Genomic DNA, 17,969 nt, shown 5'->3' with positions numbered 1-17,969 from the left:
ACCTGCAGCTGTTCAAAGATCTCACCTTTTAATCTCCTCCTCAGGTGTTGAAAAGGGGATTTTATTTTATAGCAGCGTTCCATGCTCTTATATAGCATAGCTTTTTCCTCCTCTTCAGAAGCTGTGGATTTTTCATGCTGCCATATGGATTAGGAATACAGGCTGGCTGATAGTGTCAGTCTGGCTGTCTCACAGTAGGCTTCAGGTGTTAGTGCTGACTCAGTAAGACAAACACATCTTTAATTGCTTAATAAAGACAATACATGGTGGTAGGTTGGAAAGAACGTCATTAAATTTTGAAGGACAGGTCTTAGGTTGCAATCTCATTTTAAGATCACAGATTATGTAACATTTAATTACACTGTTAATTGCTTTGCTTGTGCTGCTTGCTTCAGTTTTGTTTGTAACCTCATTTTGAAATGAACATAATTCAGAAGACACCCTTCCCATGGGGCAGATTCAGAGACTTCTGATCCAAAAATGGCAGCCTTAAACAAGGCTGACCAGGTGGCTGCTGACACTGTTTGTCCAGGTATTACCATTGCTCTCTGTCAGTAGGAGCCAGCTGCTTCTGCTGTCAGCTACAGACAGCACTGTACCTGGACAAAGATGAGTATCAGGGGAGAATTAGTACCATGAGAGACCTCAGGAGATCAAGCAGTGCTAACAAGGACCATCTAAAGGGAGCTTTACAGGTGCCACATCTCTATAATTTCACCTGCAGGCTGTGTGATACTGGTAACAGACATTAACAAGAGAGGAACTGCCTGGAGCTTTGCCCAAAGGGAATTACAGTTGCTACAACAAGAGTGACCAATTCAGAAGCTTTTGGAATAGAAATATTCTCTAGGTATGGCACTAAACACAGATCTTACATTTAAGTGGATCAAGTTCATACGAGGAGTCCTGTGTCTGAACAAACACCTTTCTCTGCTGTGATCTTAACTATTTCCTGTAGCTTTTACCGTGGTTTACTAAAATAAGGCAGTTTTGAAGACCACCCTCCACTGGTACCTTTCTGACTGGAAGGAGCAACAACCTGCCCCAACTCACAGCTGTTGTCAGAGTACAGCTGAAACTACCTAAATGACAAAGTGGTGGTTTGGGGGGGCTTTGTTTTGGTTGCTTGCTGGATGCAAACTGACTTAAAGCTTGGTAAGCAGAACTGTAGTTGTATTCCTTGGAGCTTAATCTGTCTCTCCACAAACTTGACTTAGGTCAAAACCAGAAATAGTATTTAAATTACCATGAAGTGATTTCCCCCAAGCTGCCTACAAAGCAGAAGTTACCCTGTTGCAGTATTTCAGTATTATCCTACTATCCATTCACTATTATCCTACTAACTCATTTGAACCAAAATCTCTGGTTTTATGGTAATGTAACTTAATGCCTTTTTTTTTTTTTATTCCACACCCCAAAAGCTGTGTAGGTGTTTAATGCCACCCCATGTCTGAGCAATGTCTGGCCAGCATTAGTGTCCTGATGTCCATGGCATTTTCAGTACTTCTTTGTATTCCTTATTCAGGTTCAGCTGGAGATATGTCAATATTGCTTCCAGGAATAACATTGGGTCCTATGCCATCCACAAGTGAATCCCACTTATCGAAATCTTTCTTAAGACCTGTAAAACAGGGGAAATAAAACCCAAGTGGTAATGAGTAAGTAATCAGCTTTTTGTAAAACTACACTGAAAAATTAAACCAACTTGGCAAAGTAGGGGAGGCATGATGTTTTAAGAAACATAAAAATCTGGAGTATCATTTTTTCTATGAGAACAAAATGCCAGTGCCATTCCTCTGAGTTGCTAAGATTACAAAAGTAACTGACAAACCTCTAGAAACTGTCTGACTTGTTTTTTCCACTGACACACTTATTTTGATCTTGCTTTAAACTGAATAAAAAGCTTCACAGGAATTAAATATGAGCTAACTTCATACTTTTCTGTAAACAGATACTTACTTAGATGTTTCTGCAGGAAGGCCAATGAAGCATGATTGCTGATATCAATAGCTTCATTTGGATCTATTTCTCCTTTTAATTTGAAAAATCTTGCAATAATTCCTCCGCTTACAAAGGTAAAGTCAGGAAAGCTCTGATGTACTGACCCCCTGCAAATACAGTAATGATCAACAGGTTTATAAGAATACATTAAATCACGCAATTAAAATATGCAAAGACTTCAGTCATGTGTCTTACACTGTTTTCTTTGGCAGAAGATAAAACACGTTAATCTCACAAGCATGCAAGATTAGCAGGAAATTCTGTACTAAGCACAGAAGGGAGGAAGGTTTGTACATGCTCAGTGTAGGTCACTACAGCGGCAATGGCAATAAAGTGTTGGCTTAGCAAAACATCAAGATAGAGTTGTTTTCCTTGTCTGTGGTGCAGGATAGAACCATCCACTGCACTGCTTTCACTGGGTGAGTGCAGAACTGCCCCCAGAAGGCTATTTAAAGTCTTCAGATGATGCATGCAACACTTGTGACCCAGGGCAGGAATGCACACCTTGGAGTATCTCAAAACCTGGAGTTACTGGCTGCTTTGAGAGGTCTGTCCCCAGTGTGGGAGATGTGTGGCTCATTTAAGTGTGCAGTAAAAACCTGGGCCATGAGGAAGGACAGAATCGTAGAAGCATTTAGGCTAGAAAAGACCTTTAAGATTATCAAGTCCAACTGTTAAACCAGCACTGCCAATCCCACCAATAAACCAGGTTCCTCAGTGCCACTTCTGCATGAGTTTTAAATACCTCCAGGGATGGTGACTCCTCCACTTCCCTGGGCAGCCTGTTCCAATGCCTGACAGCCCTTTCAGTGAAGAAAGTTTCCCCAATATCCAGTCTAAACCACCCCTGGTACAACTTGAGGCCATTTCCTCTTGTCCTATCACTTTTTACTTGGGAGAAGAGACCACCCCCTACCTGGCTACACCGTCCTTTCAGGTAGTGGTAGGGAGTGGTAGGGTTCCCCCTTGAGCCTCCTTCTCTTCAGGCTGAGCCCCCCAGCTCCCTCAGCTGCTCCTCATAGGACTTGTGCTCTAGTGACTGTCTTTCTGCAGTTACATATAACTGCACAGCTCCAACAAGAAAGGAAAGATTCACCTTCAACCACAGAAATTATGGATCCTGGACACTTACTTGATAGTGATCATTTTCTTGTTTGTGTCATTGGAGATGAGCTTCTTAATCTTTAAGATGTTATCAGCCCACTGGAATTTTTCAGAGTTGATAAAAAGCAGCGGTTGCTGGACACTGTTCTCGTAAATGTCATCACCTACAGGAAGCATCCACACATCGAGGGCAATGCCACACCTGCCAAAAACAACTGGATATTGGCACAGAAGCAGAAAGCTTTTAATGGAAGTTCTCAGCATGCTTTGAGTTGCAAGAGACATGGGAAAGAGCTCTCTCTGATACTGAACAGGTTAATGAATAATTTTGTTTCAAAATTATTTCTACTCTGGGGGAAGAGAATTAGTCTGTTCTTGCATTTGTTGGTCTCCATTGCCAGGACAGCAGGGTCCCACAGTATCCTGATATAATAAGATACAGCTATTATGTTCCACCACATCCCCACAACTGGAAGAAGCATGACTGGAGAAACCAAGACATACCAAACAAACCTTTGCTTCAGTTGCTAATTAGTAGCTGGGGGATCCTAGAGAAGGTGCTCTGCTCCAGAGCTCTCCAGTGCCAAATGTCTCTTGCCTTGTTTTGCATACTCACCTGAATCTTATTTCTTTGCTGAGACTCTCAATAACTGTAGCAGCACCAAAAGAGTGTCCCATCACAGCTATTCTGCTAGTATCAACAGAATCCTGTCAAAAAAATCCAGGTGCCGTAAGAGACTTTCCTTCCCAAACTTTTTTTTTTAAAGGGAATAATTTCTTAGGAAATAGATCCTATTGAAGTGAGAAGAGCATCATTTCAGCTCCATTGCTATCTATCCAGCTTGAGATGACCTGAGAATATGTTCATAGATCTACAGTGTGATCTTCAGAATAATTTACAGGAACCAGTTTAGAAATGGAAAAAGGAGACCAGAAGCATTATTAGGTGTTTAACAAAATGCAGTCACCACCTTTCACTCACCTTTAGGCTGTTCCAGTCAAAGTCTGAATGTAGTACATTTGTTACTTCCTCTCCTGAACTGATTTTAAGAATGAGATTGAGAGCTTTGATACACTCCTGTGCTCTTTGCTGCACCTGGGGAGAAAGAGAGGTTGGGGTATCTGCACAATAGCCTTGAAACTGTCTTTACACCGGATAAACCCCAAATAAGAAACAGCTAAGAAGCCCATCTCATTTTTTATATATACACATCCTTGAAAACTGTAGCAAAGCTGTTGCAAATAAACGTTTTCATTGTCCCACATAAGAACAGTTTTTAACTTTGACATGTCAGTAAAAGAGAAGCTTCAAGAAGAATCAAAAAACAGGAGTGTTCTTGGGAACCACAGTGTGTAGGCAGCCAGCAAGATGTCTGTGCACCATTGAATTTCAAATACATCCCAATCTCCTGACTTCTCTGCTTGTGAAATTTGTAGACAACGGCTTCTGCAGGTTGTTTGCAAGCTCAGACATTACACACTGAGAGTCATAAGCAGGATGTTGTAGGCATACAGGAAATGACTCTTGGACTGCTGTCTGTATGGCCCTGGGAGATAAAGAGAAGCAGCTCCCTGGCTGAGTTTTCACTAGCTGGAAAATCACTCCCGTATTTTAAAGGTCAAGTTATGCTTGGAGGAGCTCATCAGTATGGTCACATCACATCTAGCATGGATACTGCTTATGAGCAGGAAGTTTGCACTGTTTACATTGCTAAAAACTACCTTCAGTGTGTTGAAGACTATGAAGCAAACATCCCCCTCAGAGCAGCCATGATTCATCTTGCTATGCAACAGTAAATGAAAGCTAAAGCGAGCCTAAGGCCACAAAAACATATGAACTGAACTCTGTGTCACTTATAGGCTGGGCTGGGCAGTAAAAGTGTGAAGACACAAAGAAGAAACAGAAAGTTGAGTGGAACCAGAGGACAAACAGCTGACTCAGCTCAAGAGTGCAGCTTCACGAGAAAGCTTTGTTGAGGAAGTTGTTTATGCTCTGAAGAAAACTGTTCTTGGCTTTTCCATCTTCAGGAACACATGACTTGATCCATATTTATATATACCCTGAGTCATGGCAGAAGACTGTAGACATTGCCAAAGGGAAAGAGTCTGCTAGTCAGCCCTAAACACAGCACTCCTGCCACACTTCCCAGAGCACAGACCCAGTCCAAGTACCTGCTTATGGCGCAAGCAACGCTCCTCCTCTCCAGTTTTCAGTTTCCTGTAGTAGATCCACTCCTTCTCCATGTTTGATGTAGATTCTTCCCGTGATTCAGAAACGGACCTTCTTTTACAATAATATGTTGCTGAAGCAGATTCATCTCTGTAATATCAGCAAAAGGTTATTTCTGGGTGTGCATTCCATTTGGTCTGAGAAAAAGTCAGCACAGGTTTTAGATTTCACTGATCTGGAGATCCAGTTATCAACCAGTGCTACTGCAATTGCAACTGAGCGTAGACAGACTTTCTAAATTATGCAATAACCCCACCAAAACTCTCAACTTCTTTATATTCTCCAGATTCTATCTACTGTGAGACTTTTTACTCCAGGGCTTATCTAAGCAAAGTTCCTTTTGTTTAGGGAAGAGTTGAGCTATGGGAGCTATGCCCAGCTATGGGCAGGGCTGAAAGATAGATGTCAGTTTTTCTTTTTTACAAAGAATCAAAAATTCTTCTTTAGAATAAATAACATTCTGTTCAATGTGAGAAAATTTCTTGCCATCAGAACTCCCAAAACATGCAGCATACACACCTGTGCTCGACAGCAGCCACTATAAAGCCCTGAGAAGCCATCTCTATGCAAATAGCAGAATAGATTGTCCTGCAATAAAAAAAACACTCTGGTGAGTCATTAACTCTTTCAACTCCACTGCTTTTTAAATGCTGACTACACCATGTATGTGCTGGTCCCCACTCGATATTTCCTTCTGTTTGAATTTGCTACCCAGCAGAGCATGTTTGTGTATGCCAGGCACCAAAGCCTGTTCAAAAAACCTTGGTGCTGTTTTACTGTCAGAAGGGAAAATGCTACTGTAGCACATACAGCACTTTGCATCTCCAAAGAGCTGTCCAAAAATCAACTAGCTAGTCTTCACAGTGTGCTTATGGGTCAGTAAATACCTTCACACCTATCATACAAAGGGAAAAGAAATGGAGCTCGAGCAACCTGGTCTAGTGGAAGGTGTCCCTATTTATGGCAGGGGGGTTGGAACAAGATGATCTTTAAGGTCCCTTCCAACCCAGGCCATTCTATGATCAAAAATACATCAACCCTGCTTTTATTAACTGCTGTTGTTTCCGTGGAGGCATATTGACACACAGCAGCCTACTACTGAAATCTGTTTCAGCTCCAGAAGGATTTCACCCCCCTACTGAAAAACTGTTCAGAACCATCCTTGGTAACTGTTGTCTCCATAGACAACAAAAATAGTTTGTCAACAACTGCAGAATTACCGAAAAGCTCCAAGTCCATGGGAAAAAATAAGAAGTGGATATTTTTCTCCTGGCTTAAAGGCAGCATTTGACTTTGCAGGACAGGTCACTGAACCTGGATAAAAACAGAAGTGTATGTCATTGTTACTGAAATGAGAGGAAGTGTTTGTTCCTGTGGGAGAGATCCCAAGAATGTGGTGACCACTGACTTCAGAGCAGTCACCCAAAGATAAGGTACTAAGTCTCATCTTTAAAATACATAAGACAAATCTGGATCTCATTCTGAAAATACTTACTACTTGGCAGAAGATACTTTCCCTCTCTTCTTCCCAGCCACAGTCTGGCACAAGGTCTACATATCTCCTAAACACTAACGGTCAGGCATCCAAGTCTTGTTGGTATTCAGACCTTAGGATCTCTCCAGCTTTTACATCTTTGCACATTCCCCTGTGGGATTTGAATCCCAACACACAGGTGCAGCTTACCCAAGCTCTTCCTAAAGCAAGCTGCCCAGACACTCCTATCCACAGCAGTCAGGGACTGCCTGAGAACTTGGTCACGTTCAACACTGAGCCTCTCTACAGAAACCCATCCCACAAAAACACTTGTTTGCTAAAATATATTTTTCAGTCCAGCAACACCACCCTGTTCTTGGAGCAGCGAGGCAGCGGCCTGCAAACAGAGCTCATGCACTAGTCAAGGAATAAAACTAGAACCAGTCTTACCAACGTAGTAATGGAAAAGCCTTTCTCCTACAATCCGGTACATATTAAGGAAGTCAGAGAGTCCCTGATAGTATTCTCGATCTGGAATCCATCGTGCCTCCTCAATATCTGTGGCATCGCATGCTGGGTAATACAGGCGCAAGAAACTTCCCTGGGATCAGGAGGAAAGTAAAAAAAGCAATATTGGCATTTCTTTATATATGGCAGAGAAAAAGGAAGATAAAATCATCTATATAAAGGGCTTCAGATGCAAGAATGACAGCTCAAGAGATTTAAGAGAATCTCATGAGAAAATTATTATCCTATACAGGCTTTGATGCCAATTCACTTTCTGTCCCTAAAATGAATTTAAAGAGCATGAGATACAGAACTTCACAGGTAGAGATGCACATTACCTTCCCTAGGTTAGCCTATGGCTAATTCAAAATGCTCCATTTAGCTAAGTTAATAATTTACAAACAGTCACTACCGATTTGCTCCATTTCTGCATCTTGCTGGATCTTTCCTTCTGTCTTCCTCACTGATGCAGTTTTATAGGGCTGACTGTTAGAGGGGTGACTGAGGATGATCTGAGAGCTGGAGCATCTCTCCTAGGATGACGGGCCAGGACAGCTGGGGACGTTCAGCCTGAAGAAGGCTCTGGGAAGACTTTAGATCACCTTCTAGTACCTAAAGGGGCTCTAAGAGCGCTGAAGAGGCACTTTGGACAAGGGTCTGGACTGACAGGACAAGGGGTAATGGCTCTAAACTAAGAGAGAGTAAGGTTAGATTAGATATTATGAAGAAATCCTTTACTGTAAGGGTGGTGAGGTCCTGCCACAGGTTTCCCAGAAAAGTTGTGGCTGCCTCATCCCAAGGCCAGGTTGGACAGGGCCCCGAGTAACATGGCCTAGTGGAAGGTGTCCCTGCCCATGGCATATGGTCTTTAAGGTCCCTTCTGATCCAAACCATTCAGTGATTCCATGATTTTATGACTTTGTCCCTTCACCCTTTCAGCTGGGAGCTGTCATTGCTTTCCTTGCGTCAGTGAGTCTCATGGAGCTGTTACTGACCCAACTGAGTTTGCTAAACTGGGAGAGGGGGGGAAAGGCCCCTCTTGGATGTATATTGTTCCACTAGGTTACCAGGACAGATTTTACTCTGAGACTAGTTTCTGGAAGTATGGTCCAGCAGAGGAGGTGTGTCAGGGCATGGTCTTGTGGCTATAGTGTTCCTGGCTAAACTGAGCAGAGGCTGTCTGTGAAGCTCTTGGGCAGCTGCACAGCAAGGGAACACAATATATTGTTCTTCCTCCTCAACAAGATGCTTACAAGTCTCTAGTGGTCCATCTTTCTAAACACAACTTTGCTAACCTGTGCTTTATCTGCTTCTGTTCCTTACCACCAGTTTGAATCTTCTTTTATTGTCTGCACTCCAGGTCTCCCAGGAAAGCACCCAAGCTTTCCACACTCACGTGGACCCTCCATACCCCTTGTCAGTCCTTTTCCTTTGCAGACAGCAGCAATGTACCAATGGCACACCTCAAAGCAGAGTTCCAGGCAGATGAACTGTGTGTAATCTGCATTCTTACTTCCTGGTTTGCAAGGGAATTTGCGACACACTATTCAAATTCACTGTCTTGCTCCAACTGTGCTTTTGGTTTAGCTAGTTAAGATCAGAGCTTTAGAATAAAGCCTGATTTCTTGAACACTAATGTATCAGTTTACCAAAAGCTTGTTTAATGAACCTTGTTTCTATTTACTTATCAAAGTTAAACCAACCTTTGACACAAAGACCATTAAGGAAGAACCTCCCTCCATACTGGTAAAGATATTAACTTGATCTCAAAACAGTCCCAGTGAACTTCCCCAGTGATTAACTGCTTACCAGAAAGGGAAAGATGTTCATTATCTATGCTTGAGAGAACTGTAATTGTTCAGAACGCTTATCAAAACAAAAACACATGGGCTGATTGCAAAGAGAAACTAATTGCTGCTTTGTGCTAATACAGAGTAAGCTCAGTAAAGGAAAACATGAACAACCACTGCGAACTGATCACAAGCTCCACTATGGCTAGTCTGAGGAGTAAAACCACAGTGTTACTGCAGGGGTATTGTTTAAGAAGCAAGAGGATTTGATACAGAAACCCAAAAGTGAAGTCATTTGTCTACCTGTGTGCTTACTGTACCCATCTTCTTATCTTGGCTTCTCACTGTGCTAACCTCTTACAGAACTGACATCCTGTTCTTCTCAAGAGAGATAAAATCTCAAGAAGACATCTCACACTTTACCCTGCAGCTCAAACACTGCACACCCTCATCTCCCAGCCCTGCACACCTGCATCTCCCAACACTGCCAAATCCTGTTGGGACCTTTGTGATGAGAACAGCTACAGTCACAGAGACAGCATGTGGAGTCTCCTCAGGAGCTCAGTGCAAGAGGGAGTGGTGGGGTGGGTGGGACACAGTTTCTCTGCAGCATCTTGAGTAGGGGAGTCAGAAAGAAAAGGATATTAGGAGGAAGGAGGAATTGGCCATGGGGAAGGCTTGCAGGTTACATCCATCTAGCAAATGCCAAGTATACATCCTACACTAGGATGAAGAAGGTAGAAAGCTCAGCTATGAATGTCAGTATGGAGCACACAGACAAGACCTTCTGTGTGACTCCTCTGTAAAACTACAGCAAGTTGTTTCACTGACACTGTGGCTTAAATCCAAAAGAGAAAGAATCAAAAGCTTTACCTCAACTGCATTTTCTGTCATCAGGTCTGTACATCCAACCGAGTGTGGCCCCTTTCCTTCAGGAATTCTGTAAAATCTCTCAGTGCTGTTGGTCCACATTTCCATTGGTGCCTTCACTGGCAGACCTGGAGAAAAGCGCAAAGCAAATCAGGAGAGGGCCATGACCAGATCACCCACCCTGAGACAAATCCAGTGCGCTGAAAATCCAGCAGTAAGAAATTCAAGATTGAGCCGATACATAAATCTGCTTTATGAGAATCAGAGAAATCCCGAATCACCAACCTGACCTGTTCTACTGGGGAATTTCCTTGGAGTATCCTGAATCCTAAGGATCAGACAGCACCGTGCACTTACAGAAAGGTGGGATGAAACCTTTGGCTGAGGAGGCCGCGGTGGCACTCGGGAGGTCTGCGGTGCTACGAACCGCACAGAAAGAGGATTTTGCGGCTCCTCAAGGAAAATCGGCCTATTCATCAGGAGCAGCGGGATGTCACGGAGAAATACAACGCCGCTGCCATTTTTCCAGGAGGAATGACGAAGCCCGGGTTCGATCCCTGGAGAGCCAAGGGCGGGCTGCCCGTGACGGAGCGGGTACCGGGGCGGTGCGGCCGTACCTGGGGTGACCCCTCCGAGCCGGGCGGGCCCCGGGGATGCGCCGAGCGCGGGGGGAAGCAGCCGCATCCCGGGCTGGGCAGCAAGGAAGCCGCTCCGGCCGCGGGGGTGGGCTCTATCCGCTGCCTTCTCCTTCGAGAAGGAGACACGGGACCATCCCAACCCACCGCCCCACTGGGCTCGGCCGCCCCGGGGCGGGACTCCCAGGAATGGACTCCCGGGGCGGGACTCCCTCCCCGGCCGCTGTCAGCGGCTCCTCCCCGGAAGAACCGCGGTGTAGGCGGCCGCTCCTCCCCGGAAAGGCCCCTCGCAGCCGGCGGCGCGGCGGAGCCTGAATCCCGTATCTCGTCAAGATGGTGCGGAAACTGAAGTACCACGAGCAGAAGCTGCTGCGGCGGCTGGACCTGGTGAACTGGGAGGCGTCGGGCGGTAACTTGGCGGAGGTGCGGGCGCTGCGGCGGTACCGGCTGGGCCGGCGGGAGGACTACGTGCAGTACAAGGCGCTGGCCCGCTCCGTGCGCGCCCTGGCCCGGCGGCTCCGCGACCTGGGCCCGGACAGCGCCGCGTTCCGCGCCCGCTGCGCCGCCGCGCTGCTGGAGAAGCTGCACGGGCTGGGGCTGGTGAGCAGCCGGCAGTCGCTGGCCGTCTGCGAGAGCCTCTCGGCCGCCACCTTCTGCCGCCGGCGCCTGCCCTGCCTGCTGGTGAAGCTGCGGATGGCGCAGAACCTGCGCCACGCCGTCACCTTCGTGGAGCAGGGGCACGTCCGCGTGGGGCCCGAGGTGGTCACAGACCCCGCGCTGCTCGTCCCCCGCGCCGTCGAGGATTTCATCACCTGGGTGGACGCCTCGCGCCTGCGGCAGAAGGTGCTCGACTACAACCAGGAGCGCGACGACTTCGACCTGGCTGCGTAGGGCTGCTCCGCGGGACATACACACGCTAGTGATGCCACCACTGGATATTCACCCACCCCTTCCAGACCCACCTGGAAAGGGAGCCAGAAGGAAACTGCGCTTCCAGTGTGGTATTGCCCTCCTCCTGGCTCCCCTTTGCAGCTAATGGCTCCATTCATCCATGTGGAAAAAAATTCCCTTCCACATCCACCACTTCAAGAATGCGTCCAGTGGCCCAGCTCCGTTGTTGTCCCTGGTGTGTCCAGTGCCATCATCCCTGGCGTGCCCAGCTCTATTGTCATCCAAGTGTCCCAGCTCCATTGTCATCCAAGTGTCCCAGCTCCATCATCATCCCTGGCATGCCCAGCTCTGTGATCATCACAGCAACCCAGCTCCATCGTCCCAGCGTGCCCATCTCCATCCTTTTTACAGCCCAGCTCCATCATCCTTACATTCCATAAAGCAAAAGTGCTTGGAAAAGTCTCTGCCTGATCGCAGGAGAGGATGTGGTTAGGTTTAAGTGCTTGGCAGCTAATACTAGCTGCTGGAAGGGGTTTTAAGCCTGGCCAAGTGGCTGATTTAAGACTGTTTGGCAGCTCAGCTGCTGTTTTTTGAGAGGTTGCCCTGCCAGTTCCTCCTTCAGCTGTTGGATGCACAGGAGCCAGAGTTGCTGCTTCTGGAAGGGTTTTCCCTTGATACCAAGCAACGTGTATATAGGGAAAATGTGAGGATTGTTGGGGGTCAGCAGTAAACAAGGAAGCCAAATACTGCATTTCTGGAACTGTTAAAGCTTTAGCCAAATATGGAATAAAAAAAAAAAAGGCAACTTTATTTTCATGTGAAGATGTAAAGGGAAGTTTAATGTGCTGAATTCAGTGTCTTCACTGTGTGGGTCTCCAGCTGACAATCAGGCATCATTTACAGAGCAGGATCTAACTGGGGAGGCATTGGAGCAAAAGCTGACCTAACCACAACTGCAAATCTGGGGGGAACTGTTGCATGTAGTACATTAGCCAGACAAAAACTGGTACTCAAGGGGAACCTTAGGCTTTCTGAGACTGTTGGGAACTTTGTTTCCCTTTCATTAAAAAAACAGAAAAACAAAAATAAAGTTTTTTTGTAAGTTGGTAGAGAAATGTGTGGACTATTTTATGATATAGTTTCTCTGAGAGTTTGTCCTGATTTTTAATTGTTCCACAAAGGCCCATTTGTCATTTTGTAGAACTTTTTTTTTTTTAATTTGAGGTCTTTTATGTAACTTACATAACCTTTTCTTTTTTTGATAGCTGTAAGGCTATTACTGAATTCTAATGTGTTTTTTGTTAGCAGTGCTTTCTTTCCATTACCCAGGGCTATGAAAGGATTTGGCAGTAGGTTTAGGAGCGGAGCTGTGACTGCCCATTCCAAGTCCAAAGGGCTGGAGTTCAGCTGCCACTGAAGCTCTGGGTCTGTATCCTTTAATGTGGCTTTTCTAAACAGAAAGATGTTCAGGTGAGGGGTGTTTTTGAGGTTTCAGAAACTGTCATATTATGACTGGTTTTTAAAAGGCAAACTAAATGTTAAAATTTCTACACATCTCATAAGCCAGCTGTATTAAGCAGAACATTAATTTATAAAGCAATAATAGATATTAAGAAAAGGACACCAAATGCACCTTGCTTTATGGTAAGAAATACAAGTTGAAAACACATTTCACACCTGAAGTCTGACTTTTAAACACCTTCCCAGCTTTCCTCTAGAACAATGTCATTATTTCTTGGGAAATTCGGAAGGTGCCCAATTCAGGTACAGGTAAAAATGGTGCTTTTGCTCTTCTTTACTCTTTTGGGGGAACTTGAATTACAACGCAGTGACTGTGCGGAGTGTTTTACTACTCATATGATAAACTGCTGCTCTGTCCAGTGTGTCCAGCCTTTGAAAGAACAGCAGAAAAGGAAATATCAAACCTCCAGCCTGTCAGCCTCCATAGTTTACATATCAGCCCATTCTTTTTGTATTAAACCAACTTTTCAACCTTCATCTGTGCACGTCCAGCATCTGCAGCAGAAGAGAAATGACCCAGCCCCTTATAGGCTGTTAAGTTAAGCATTGGGAATTGATTTCCCTATAGATACTTTGGGATAACAGCATCCATCAGCCCTGCTCTCCTCCTTTGGTACTGGAAATTAAATTCTTATGCTCTCTAAGAAATCAGGCTGTGGGTTTATATGTCTGTATGTGTTCTAAGTCTGGAGTGTCACAGCTGTGCTGGCTGTACAGTAGCTGAGGCCTGAAATGAGCGTCCTGCTCCTCAATTTTTAACAGCTGGAGTCCTCACATGCCTCAGATGAGAGCCGGGTCCACTTCAAGCATGATAAACAGGTAAAATGGAAGTTCCAGCAGCATGTCCTCGTTCCTGATGGTGAATTCAGCCAGGGAGATGATGGCTTCCTCGTGTATCATGGTGGTTTTGCCTTCAGTTTGTGGGTTTGAGTTTGTTTGCCAGAGCTGATGTGCTGTGGCTGCTGCAGGGCGGTTCCCGTAGCGGTTCCGGAGCTGGGGGTTGAAAGGGCACAGGAAACAGCTCCAACAGCCTTTCCCAACACTTGGATAAACACAGAGGCTTTTTTTAAATTCCAAGGCTGGATCCAATGTCAGTATAGATCAGCACGAGCTTCCATGGGTCTGTGTGAACTAGCATGAGGAGATGATCCAGCATGGAGCTTTTTTTTGGGCCAAATCCTGCAAACTCCCCTCCAGCGCTCCAGGGATTTCCAGTGGGAGAGCTTATGTATGTGAGAGCAGCAGTATGGGATCCTGGGTGTCACTGTGCTACCTCCCAGCACTTTCTGAAGTGGGCTTGCTGTTCCTGAATCTTCTGGGAAGTTGCTTGTGCAGGAGGACAGAGGATGGTGGTGCTGGTGCTGGAGCAGGCTCTCCGTGTGCCTGACAAAACCTGATCATTGTCACCTTTACAAGTGTCTGTCCCAGCAGCTGAGGGCTGCAAGAGGTGCCATCTTCTCCAGCAAGGGAGGAAAGGGCTTCAGGGGGCTCTGGGAAGGGTGAAAGCCATTGGCAAATGGTGAGCAGTTCCCAAGCAGGAGCGCTCACTTGGGTAGTGGGCAGCTGGAAGGGAGGTTTTACCAGGGCCTACAGTTTTAGATTTGGGTTTTGGCTTTTTTTTCCTTTTTATTTTTTTCTCCTTTGTTGTTTTTTTTTTCTCCTGACCTTGTCTTTTCCTTTATTTGAAGGCTGCCAAAGCAGGGGAGCTGAGCCTGAGGAATGTGAGGGAGGTGAAGGAAAGAGCCCTTCACACTGGTGCCTTTTGTGTTGCAGAGTGTAAAAGGCTGAGGCTGTCACTGAAATGCTAATGTGTGGTTTTTTTCACTGATCTAGGCCACTTATTTTCCCAGTAAACAAGCATGCTGCATGTTTTAAAGGCTGCTTCCATGCAACATCTCGATGTGGCTAAGTGCTGACCTCAGCAATTCAGTGACAGCCCATCACCATGAGCACAGAGGCTGGGGAAGGTTGGTACATCCCCCTTCTCAAGATCAGGAATGGAGACTGAGAGAACCAAAGGTGGAGCTGGGCAATTCCCAATATTTCATGTGAGGGTCCTGCATCCTGAGTTAGCCCATGGCCTTATAGCCTCATCTAAGGGCACTTTCCCATGCTCACTCAGTAGCACTCCCCAGTATGATATTCCACAGTGGTCGAAGGTGTCACTGTCCCCTTCTTGAGTTCTGATTAATCTGTTTTAAGGACATCCCCTGCCTGATTTGGCACTGCAGATTGAACCAACAAGCGATTTCTCATCACCAGGGCATGGGATCACCTTAGTCCCTACCCCAGATACCAAAACATTTCGACACTCACAGGGTCTAGGGAAAAAGCACACGTAAGCACTATGACAGCATTTACCTGAGAGCCCCAGCTCTTGTCCTTGCTTTTAAATACCTCATTTTAAGGACTGAAAAAACTTGTTACCCTTTGCTTCCTGGTTTGGGCCTGCAGTAGGACTTGGGTGGTGAGAAACCTATCTGCTGTGTGGTTGGGGCATGGGGATGTCAGGTGGAAGCAGCAGGAAGCAGCTCTGCAGTCAGCAGGAGGAGGCACTTGGGTTCGGTCTTTCCATAAACTCTGGAGTTTATGGATCCAAGAGTTAAATCCAAGTGTATGTCCCAGAGCAGGAGCATCCCCTCTCACTTCTCTGCAAGCACTGGAGAACAGCCCCTTCCTGCATCATATTAGCTGATTTTGAAGAGATAGAATGTTTCACTCCCAGCAGGCAGAGAAAGGGGAGGCCATCCACTAATAACATCGGAGATGGGATTGGTGTATCCCCTGTTTCCTGACCTGCCTCTTAGAGGATCTTATTTGTAAGTCACAACAGCTTCTCGGCTGCTCTAAACATGTTAGTGGGTTGGTAAATGCAAGCCTAGGCAGCACCACCACCCCTGGTCCCTCCCTGGAGGAGCCACCACCTGCTGCTCCTGGAGAGGCTTGGATGGTTGTGTCACAGGGTAAAGTACTGTGGCAGTACACAGGGTAAAGTACAGGCAGGCTGTCCTGACGTCTGCCAGTCCACCACCTCACCACTGAGTTCATAGAGCTTAAAACACATCAGGAAACCCACGTCTTAAAATCACCATCCCTCTCCCCACCAGCTCCAAAAGCAGTTGGGGTGCAGGGTCCCTTGCAGGTACTGGGATGCTGGGTGTGTGGGACGTGAATGCTGTGCTGGCAGAGCACCCAAAACCTCCAGCTGTGTCCCTCTCAACCTCCCAGAAGTATTTAGGCGGGCAAGGACGCTGGAGGTCACCCAGTCCAAGCCCCTGCTCAAAGCAGGACACACCTCGGGTCTGCACATCTCAGACCCTCGCAGTGAATTAACTTTTCCCCTTCCATCTAGTCTGAGTTTCCTCTGCTGCAGCCCAGCACTGCTGCTTCCCATCGCCAGCCTGGGCACGGCCGTGTCAGGAGGTGGGTTACTTTTCCCCACCGGAAAATTCGCCCTACACTCAACGGCGAAGGGGCACGTCCACGGGAGTGAATCCCACCCCTCCGCAGGGACGCACAGGGATTTGGGGCCAGATACGGGGCTGGAAGGGAGGAACTGGAGAAACGCGATCCCTCGAGGACTGGGAACAAGCTTCCTGCATGAGCCGGCTGAACCCGGGGAGCGGGGAGCGCTGATAACCTGTGTGAAGGGCTACGCAGCAACCACCCAGCTCTTTAAAATCCCCCTCACGTCACCGTCGCTCCTCCCCGTGCTCTCCCGAGACCCTTTTTTTGCCCTCGAGCAGTGCCTGGTGCTTCCCATACCTGGTGTGCGGTGTCCCGGTCGCCCTGTGCTCCCGTCCCGCCGTCCAGAGGAGCAGGAGGGCCACCCAGAGCCCTGCGGAGCCAGGGGAGCGGCGGCTGCTCCCACAGGAGGACGTCTGTCCCGCAGGCAGAGCCACTGCCGGGCTCTGCCCGAAGGGGAGGGACCAAACTTTGCCTTAGTTTTCAGCTGAGACAATCTTCCCGGGAGAAATCTCCCCTGGGCCTGGAAAACAAGTTTCTGGCACGGGGCCATCCCAAGCAAAGACTGCGCGTCCCGGCGGATCCCGCGGCCGCCGAGGTGCCGGGCTGTGCCTCCGTGTGGCAGGGATGGGATCATGTGTATGGATTCTCGATGTCCCGGCGGTGCTGCCGAGCGTGGCGGAGTGGGGCTGTGTCAAGCACCAGGAACCCAAAGAGAAAATTCCCCCGGATGGGTTGCAACATCCCGCGGAGAAGCTGTGGCTGGACGAGGAGGGGGGACCAGCTGCGGGGGAGCGCTTTGCCTCAAGGTCGCTCCGTAAAAAGCCGAATCTTTTCCTCTGGCCTTAGGAAAAGGGGGTAATCACACTCTAGGGAAGCATATCCCGCTTCTGAGTACAACTTCTGGAGAGGTTTAAAGCAGATTGAGCACAGGTCCCTACTGGCAGGGCAGATCTGCACTCACCCCCCCTTTGCACAGCCCTGGCATTTGCCCCCTCGGTAACACTGAATTCAGGGAATTAACCCTAAAACCAGCACCAATAATAACAGATTATTTTATGAGTGATGAGCAGCTATTAAACGGCCATATGAGCTTCAAAGGAAGCAGCAGGGGAGGAGGGGAGGTAAAATTTGGCTTGGCCTAAATTGCTTATGAAGCCGTCCCATGGACTGTCCCCTTGGAGAGCTGGTGAGCTCTTGGAGTGGGATCAGTGGCTTGTCTTCCTCTCCCTTTCTCTCTGAAGCTGGAAAAGAATAAGCAAGTTGTATGAAAAGGTCCAAGAGTTTGTTTTTTTCCCTGTACTTTGGTCCAGCCCTCATTTCAGTGATGGGCTGGATGCATTAAAATGTGACATTTTCAGGATAATTTAATGTTGTTGAAATCTTGGAGGACAGCTCAGAACATCTCTGCTTAATCTAAAGGAACAGGTTCTTCAAGACTAGTGAGAGGCAATGAGGAGGAGGCAGTGCACAAGTGGTTG

The 17,969-nt window shown here is 47.0% G+C and overlaps 2 protein-coding genes across 7 annotated transcripts; one reads left to right on the top strand and one right to left on the bottom strand.

The window, feature by feature from the left end:
• Positions 1–270: 270 nt before the first annotated feature.
• Positions 271–17,140, bottom strand: PLA2G7 (phospholipase A2 group VII). Of its 6 annotated transcripts, none has more exons than XM_064650708.1 (11): positions 16,789–17,140; positions 9,980–10,104; positions 7,260–7,410; positions 6,556–6,649; positions 5,855–5,923; positions 5,278–5,425; positions 4,088–4,201; positions 3,722–3,813; positions 3,134–3,307; positions 1,960–2,108; positions 271–1,621 (listed from the first exon to the last, which is right to left on the bottom strand). In XM_064650708.1, the coding sequence occupies exons 1-11, from the start codon at positions 17,123–17,125 to the stop codon at positions 1,518–1,520; spliced, it is 1,557 nt and encodes a 518-aa protein (XP_064506778.1). In that variant the 5' UTR covers positions 17,126–17,140; the 3' UTR covers positions 271–1,517. The 6 variants fall into 6 exon arrangements, with proteins under 6 accessions (XP_064506778.1, XP_064506783.1, XP_064506779.1 ...); XM_064650713.1 differs by lacking the exon at positions 16,789–17,140 and adding an exon at positions 10,966–10,986; XM_064650709.1 differs by lacking the exon at positions 16,789–17,140 and adding an exon at positions 10,594–10,828.
• Positions 10,894–12,617, top strand: IMP3 (IMP U3 small nucleolar ribonucleoprotein 3). Its single transcript, XM_064650716.1, has 2 exons — positions 10,894–11,763; positions 11,814–12,617. Exon 1 carries the CDS (start codon positions 10,945–10,947, stop codon positions 11,500–11,502), a length of 558 nt encoding a protein of 185 aa, XP_064506786.1. The 5' UTR covers positions 10,894–10,944; the 3' UTR covers positions 11,503–11,763; positions 11,814–12,617.
• Positions 17,141–17,969: the final 829 nt, after the last annotated feature.

The sequence above is a fragment of the Pseudopipra pipra genome, chromosome 3, assembly GCF_036250125.1.
Source record: "Pseudopipra pipra isolate bDixPip1 chromosome 3, bDixPip1.hap1, whole genome shotgun sequence".
In the NCBI taxonomy this organism is placed as follows: domain Eukaryota; kingdom Metazoa; phylum Chordata; class Aves; order Passeriformes; family Pipridae; genus Pseudopipra; species Pseudopipra pipra.
This window is presented reverse-complemented; position numbering and strand designations above follow the sequence as displayed.

What these genes read in the sequence shown, in the direction of transcription:
- PLA2G7 (XM_064650707.1), bottom strand. Translation starts at nt 10,660, where the DNA reads ATGCGGCTGCTTCCCCCCGCGCTCGGCGCATCCCCGGGGCCCGCCCGG. An exon ending in AGCAAAGAAATAAGATTCAG is followed by an intron (nt 3,308 to 3,721) that starts GTGAGTATGCAA and finishes TGTTTTTGGCAG; the next exon opens with GTGTGGCATTGCCCTCGATG. An exon ending in AAGAAAATGATCACTATCAA is followed by an intron (nt 2,109 to 3,133) that starts GTAAGTGTCCAG and finishes CTGTATTTGCAG; the next exon opens with GGGGTCAGTACATCAGAGCT.
- IMP3 (XM_064650716.1), top strand. Translation starts at nt 10,945, where the DNA reads ATGGTGCGGAAACTGAAGTACCACGAGCAGAAGCTGCTGCGGCGGCTG.